At 37.7% G+C, this 6662-nt stretch overlaps 1 protein-coding gene across 4 annotated transcripts; it reads left to right on the forward strand.

The window, feature by feature from the left end:
* On the forward strand, positions 483-4710 carry LOC109328842 (pollen-specific leucine-rich repeat extensin-like protein 1). Of its 4 annotated transcripts, none has more exons than XM_019562453.1 (7): positions 483-1772; positions 2004-2323; positions 2954-3164; positions 3247-3405; positions 3541-3631; positions 4180-4204; positions 4349-4710. In XM_019562453.1, exons 1-7 carry the CDS (start codon positions 581-583, stop codon positions 4382-4384), a joined length of 2034 nt encoding a protein of 677 aa, XP_019417998.1. In that variant the 5' UTR covers positions 483-580; the 3' UTR covers positions 4385-4710. The 4 variants fall into 4 exon arrangements, with proteins under 4 accessions (XP_019417998.1, XP_019417996.1, XP_019417999.1 ...); XM_019562451.1 differs by having other exon boundaries at positions 3250-3405; positions 4180-4287; positions 4336-4710; XM_019562454.1 differs by having other exon boundaries at positions 3250-3405.

Below are 6662 nucleotides of genomic sequence, written 5' to 3' on the forward strand. Positions count from 1 at the left end.
TTTTAAAGTTATTAATTATTGAATATGAATGATGAATGAATAATACAAATGTAAAAAAAATATACATTACTAATATATACATATTTTCTTCATTAATTATTATAAAAATATATACTTCAACATGAAATAGGTGTGAATATTAAATATGTTCTTCAATATGAAATAGGTGTGAATATTAAATCTGTACTTCGACATCTTTTCTCTATTACTTACATTATGTGTGATTATAGATGTCAAACATATAATGTTCGTAAATTTTGCCAATATGACATATAAAATTTATCTTATCCACTTTGTCCTATTCATTTGCCCATTTTAAAATAAGTGTAGAATATTAAATTTTGTGAATTAAGAAAATACAAGCAAATTCACACCCATTTAAATCTTTTGGACAGGTAAATATTACCCGTAGATCCGCCCATCCCTGTTCCATCCCGTCCATTAACGGTCTATCCGGGTTCCATCACCATAAAGTCCATTACCGAATAGTCCAACTAGCCCTTTCTTTTATATAAACCATTTCCCTTCACCCTTCAGCAGCAATACGAATTCACTGACACATAAACCCTTGGACACAAAAATGGATTCTTCTATCGACACAAAAAACACCACTCCCCACATTGGTGGTTCCATCACAAACATGGATCAAATTCATATGGATGCTCCCACCAGAGATTTCCTTCAAATGTATCAAGCCCAACACCATACTCCTTCTTCTTCTCGCCCTCGACCGCAGCCGAGATTTCAAGCTCAACGACCTCAACGGCTTCCGAGATTTCAAGACCAACGCTCTCAACGGCTTCCGAGATTTCAAGACCAACGCTTTCAACGGCTTCCGAGATTTCAAGACCAACGCCCTCAACGGCTGCCGAGATTTCAAGAACAACGCTCTCAACGGTTTCCGAGATTTCAAGCTCAAAGCCCTCAAGAGCTTCAACGTCCTCAAGAGCTTCAAAGCTCTCAACAGCTTCAAAGCCCTGAGCAGCTTCAAAGCCCTGAGCAGCTTCAACGCCCTCAACAGCTTCAACGCCCTCAACGGCTGCCGAGGTTTCAACCTCAACGCCCTCAACGGCCGCGGAGATTTCAAGCTCAACGCCCTCAACAGGCGCGGAGATTTCAAACTCAAAGCCCTTGGCCGCCGCCGAAAGCCCAGGCTGGAGGCCCTCTATCGCTGCCGAAAGCCCAGGCTGGAGGCCCTCTATCGCTGCTGAAAGCCCAGGCTGGAGGCCCTCCACCACAGACGAAAGCCCAGGCTGGAGGCCCTCCACCGCAGCAGAAAGCCCAGGCTGGCGGCCCTCCACCACAGCAGCCGAAGGCTGAAGCTGAAGGCCCTCCACCGCAGCAGCCGAAGGCTGAAGCTGAAGGCCCTCCACCGCAGCAGCCGAAAGCTGAAGCTGAAGGCCCTCCACCGCAGCAGCCGAAGGCTGAAGCTGAAGGCCCTCCACCGCAGCAGCCGAAGGCTGAAGCTGAAGGCCCTCCACCGCAGCAGCCGAAGGCTGAAGCTGAAGGCCCTCCACCGCAGCAGCCGAAGGCTGAAGCTGAAGGCCCTCCACCGCAGCAGCCGAAGGCTGAAGCTGAAGGCCCTCCACCGCAGCAGCCGAAAGCTGAAGCTGAAGGCCCTCCACCGCAGCAGCCGAAGGCTGAAGCTCCAGCTCCAGGCCCTCTGCCACCGCCGAAAGCTCAAGCTCAAAGCCTTCATGCTTCTGCTACCAAGGTTCAGCATTCTCAGTCACCAGCTGAAACTGTTGCTGCTACTACTACCACTGCTCCTAGTGAGTGCTTTTGTCTTTTTTGTTGTTTGTTTAAAAATATAATAAAGGTGTCTTTTTGGAATGTCTTAGAATATGTATCACTGTGGGGTTTTAAAGTATTGGAAGCCAAACATATTTTAGACTTTTGCCATATCATATAAATCTACATGTGTTGGCTGTTAATAGTTGTTATAGGTCCATTTTCTCTCTTTACTCTGCATCTAAATTGACGTGTTATGTTACACCTACAAGATCTCATATCTAGTAGATTGTTCTTACCAGATTTACCAGAACACCAGTTGTATAAAAATCGCTTGCAAGACTTCACCCAGAAGTTGAGAATTCAGTTTCCAAAGTACCAAACAGTCAGTGAGGGTTCTAGGCATCTTTCAAAGTTTAGGTCGACAGTATGGGTGAGTGGAAATTGTTACACCAACCAAGTTCCCTTCTTTAACCGAAAAGCTGCTGAACAGGATGCAGCTAAACTAGCTTTGGAGAGTCTATCTGCAATGATTAAAGGTGAAGCTCCGCCTGTAGTAATTAAAGATGAAGCAAGGTCTCTTGTTTTGGAGGTTTGTTGTAAAATGGTTTTTAATATCTAATTTTATGATATGTTTACTGCATGTGTTTGATAGTGTTTAATATCTAATCTTGAGTATTTGTTGAGTTCTAATTGACTCCAATTGCCACACTTGTTAATCATATTATTCATATGTTCAGATCTGTTCAATTTACATATTGTTATCCTTTTTTTTCTAGGAACCAGATGTTCTTTTCATATATAACATGCAATCTTAGTTTTGCGTGTTCATTTATTATATATAAAAATCTTGGTTTTGTGTTAGATTTGGTTCGTTTTAGTGTGTTCTACATAACCTTGATTGGTCTTCCCCTTGAAGATGTTATAACCTACCTTGTCCATTTGCCTTTTGAAGACATATGATGTTGTAAATGTCATGTCTTTTGTCTAAATGATTTAGGTGTCATGTTTCACTCCTATTTTTTTATTACTGAATTATGTAGAAACCATTGTATATCTTGTCTAACATATTTTCAGGTCCCTGCTTTTTCACACAAGCTGTTGAATAATGACATTTTATCCAAAAGACAGTGATTCATATATTCTTTATCCTATATTGTTTTTCAATATTATATTTAATTATGTCACAATTATATTGTTGCTCTTTGTGGTCATCTTCCAGGAAACTTGGCTTTCCAAGTCTATCTTGAATGACTATGCTTATAAGTTGAATGTAGCATTGCCTACTTATAGCACTGTTGAGACCCCTGGGGTGAAGCCTGTTTTTGTATCTACTTTGGTTTTCAATGGTTCAAAGTACACCGGTGATGCTTCTGGACACAAAAAAGCGGCTGAGCAGCTAGCAGCTTGTCGAGCTATTCTTTCAATTCTATGTAAATGCTTGTATATGCTTCATTACATATTTTTAGAATTTTTTATTTTTCTGCCAATGACTAATTAATTGAACATATGAAGCAGCTGATCCTGGCTCAGAATCACTTTCTGAGATTCTAAAGTTAAAGACTGGATTTACTCCTGCAGTAACAAAAATAATTGATTCTACTAATCTATCAGCTACAGTAGAAAATACAGGGCATGCCTCTCATTCACTGGACCTTAACATGACAGTTGCAGGTATTGTGACTGCTAATAATGATGAAACCAAAAATTGAACTTGACATCCCTTCTAAAATTCGTTTAAGTTTCTGATGCTCAAACATATATCATAGTTTGAAGTTCTTGTGTTTTCAAATGTGTCTTCCCATTCAGGTTTAGAACAGCCTATTGGTGAAGCCCCAACTTCAAAAAAACGACGAAAGAGCAAAAAGAAGGCTAATAAGAAGGCGCGGTTGGAAACTCCGTAAGTTTATCAATATCCCATTTTTGTTATAGACTTTGGTGCTGCCTTTTGCTGCAATTGCTGTATTTCTGTTCATCAATATTTTTATACTGGTTGTGTAACATCTGCTTTAACAATAAATTTTAGTTAGCTTCAACCATGTATCTTTCCATAGCCTGCCCATAATTTTCGAAGTTCACATTCCTTGCCGCACTTTCTGGATTGATCTAAATGCTTTGTCTTGGGCAATTCCCATGAGGTCAACATGCAATGAATTTTAAGTAAAGGGTAATGTATAATAAAAAATTTCTTCCAGCATATTTCTCATTCTTAACAAACCTTTTTCATCCACGTTATACACGAGCTAATGGGTGTATTGATGCTATCTCTGGATAAAAGAAATTTGTAATTATATTTTATAGCGAGGGGGATGAGTGCTTGTTTTAGTAGATGTAATTTAAGCTAGTGAGATATGTACATATATATGTTTGTGTGGGATTATAGCTTAGTGTTTATTTTTGAGGTATGCTGTAGTAATTAATTGGATACTCCATTCTATGAATTTGCAGGTTACTGGTTGCCACTGCAGTTCCTATAGATGAAAAGCCTCCTTGTTCAATGGATGAAATGCCTCCTTGTTCAATGGATGAAACGCCTCCTTGTTCAATGGATGAAACATGAATTTGCAGGTTACTGGTTGCCACTCCTTGTTCAATGGATGAAACGCCTCCTTGTTCAATGGATGAAATGCCTCCTTGTTCAATGGCGCAGTGATAGTGTGAAAATGTATGATCAGAATTATCTGTCTGTAGTAGGTGAAGACTTGGTCCTCTTTTTTGGTAATGACCATTGTCAATATCTGAAACAAGGTAACATTTTAATGTAACATTGGATTTGAAATGGTTTGGTTTCTGAACTTCTGTTGATGATGCACAAACTTAATCCTTCTAAACCGTTTACTTGGGAGCTTTATGTCACAATTCTTTTGCCTCTTAGACATTTTCTTGAGCCCTATATTTTCATGACCATATTTTTTTTTGGGTTCTTTCTCACCAACAATTCTATTTTATGGCAAGGGAATGTAACACTTCCATTGTTTACATGGGAATGAAATGGAACACAAGAAGTATTTCCATTCTAATGACACCAAGTTTATCCTTGCCTCAACTATATCCCACCAATTATTAATGTGACCACTAATCTTCAAAGCTAAATACCATTCCATCAACTTGCTATATAATAACCTTCCTCTTGTTTATCACCACAATAGAATATCTCACTTCCAATTACACTGCTATTTGTTGAGCCCATTTTCTTATATACGGTCATCTAACTTGCTACTACCTAACCTCTTAACATGGGTGCCTATATACATTGTTACATCTTAATTAAATCTAAGGTCTTCTTCCCTTTCACTTTCACACTGTTTACGTCTATTGAAAACTTCCTCTTTTGCTGCTGTGGCTGCCAAGTCATATCTATAATTCCACCATGAATTGCTAGTAATTCTTGGTGCAACTTAGTTACTAAGGTTACGAGTTCAAATCCTGAAAACAGTAAAATTGTGTACATTTATCTCTTTCGTATCTCATTAGATGGAAGAATTGTGCGGTGTGCACTGGACTATATTTTTATGTGATTTTCAAAATTATTAGTATGCATAAACTATTTTTTTGTGCGCCCAAGTGTGCCATCCAACCAATAGGGCATAAATTAATCCATTTCAAGCAGTACAGATAAGAAAAGTAGTTTTGTCTTTATCAAGAACAATTTTCGTACAAATTCAAGAGTAGAACACTCTGCTGTTCTTTTCTTATATTTTTTCGATTTTACTAGTTTAGTCATTCAAAAAATGAAAAATTCAAAATGGTTCTAAATTTTTTAAATGTGAATCAAATTAGTCCATATTAAGCGTTGTAAAATATGCTAAAAAAACTAATTTGACCTGTATTTAAAATTTTTGGAGCCCATATTTAGTTTTTCAATTTTTTTAAAAACTAACCAGATAAAGTTGAAAAACATAAAGAACTGAAATAAATATTAGAGAAGTCATATTGATGCTCTTTTTCAAGCTTCCACCAGTATTGGCCATTGTTCTAATGAAACATGTTGCCTAACCTTCATATATTTGCTAGAAAGATTTACAATAAAAGAGATCACACACAAATTCACAAATAATTGTCATCTACCATACTCGTTTCATGGAACAATTGACTATAATTCCAATTGTAGAATTAGAGGAGAAAAAGTTAGAAAGATCTAAAAACAATGGATTAAACAAGAATAAAAATATGTCCACTATTTGAAGATGTGAGCAAGAGCCTAGTCACATTGACGTTCCCAAAAGCCTAATCAACCAAAGCCAACACCTCCAAGTTGAGCGACAATTTCTCCTCTTCAATCTTGTACTACTTTTTGTCTATTTTTACAACAAAACACCCCACCTAGCTTCAAAACCTTAATTGAAGAAATTCTCTAACTAAAGAATTAGCTAGACATGATGAAACATGAGAAAAGGACAAACAAAATTGACATGGAGATGCAAACCCAAGACACTTTTTCTCAGGAATTCCTTACTTTGGTAAAACTTGCCTTAGGGTGCCTATCCCTTGAATCCTAGTTTTTCAGAATTGCCATAATGATTCAATTGTAGCGATTTTATGGAGAATTAGGAAGACCATAACTTTCATGCGCCTAGGCATGAGTCTGGTAGGAAGTGCAATTTTCAGTCCAAATTTCTACTTATTTTTTTAATTAAATTATTTAAAAATATATAATATCTTATTTTCTCTCATATTCGAGGAGCCTAATTCCCTCTAAATACTTGCTACTTTGGATGCTCCATAAGTCCTTGAATGCTGCTCTATTATCATAATATTTCCAACTTTGGTTGTGTAGCAAATGGATACACACCAATCAGTGCCTTTGTAAAAGAAAAGTAGTAATTGTTTTAAAACAAAGGAATGATAGGTATTAGTGGACAGAACACATCTAGAAGAGGGTTGGATAGTGTAGCGGAACTCAAGTTCTGCTTTTTGGGTTTTTGCACACT

The sequence above is a fragment of the Lupinus angustifolius genome, chromosome LG16 (assembly GCF_001865875.1).
Source record: "Lupinus angustifolius cultivar Tanjil chromosome LG16, LupAngTanjil_v1.0, whole genome shotgun sequence".
Lineage (NCBI taxonomy): Eukaryota > Viridiplantae > Streptophyta > Magnoliopsida > Fabales > Fabaceae > Lupinus > Lupinus angustifolius.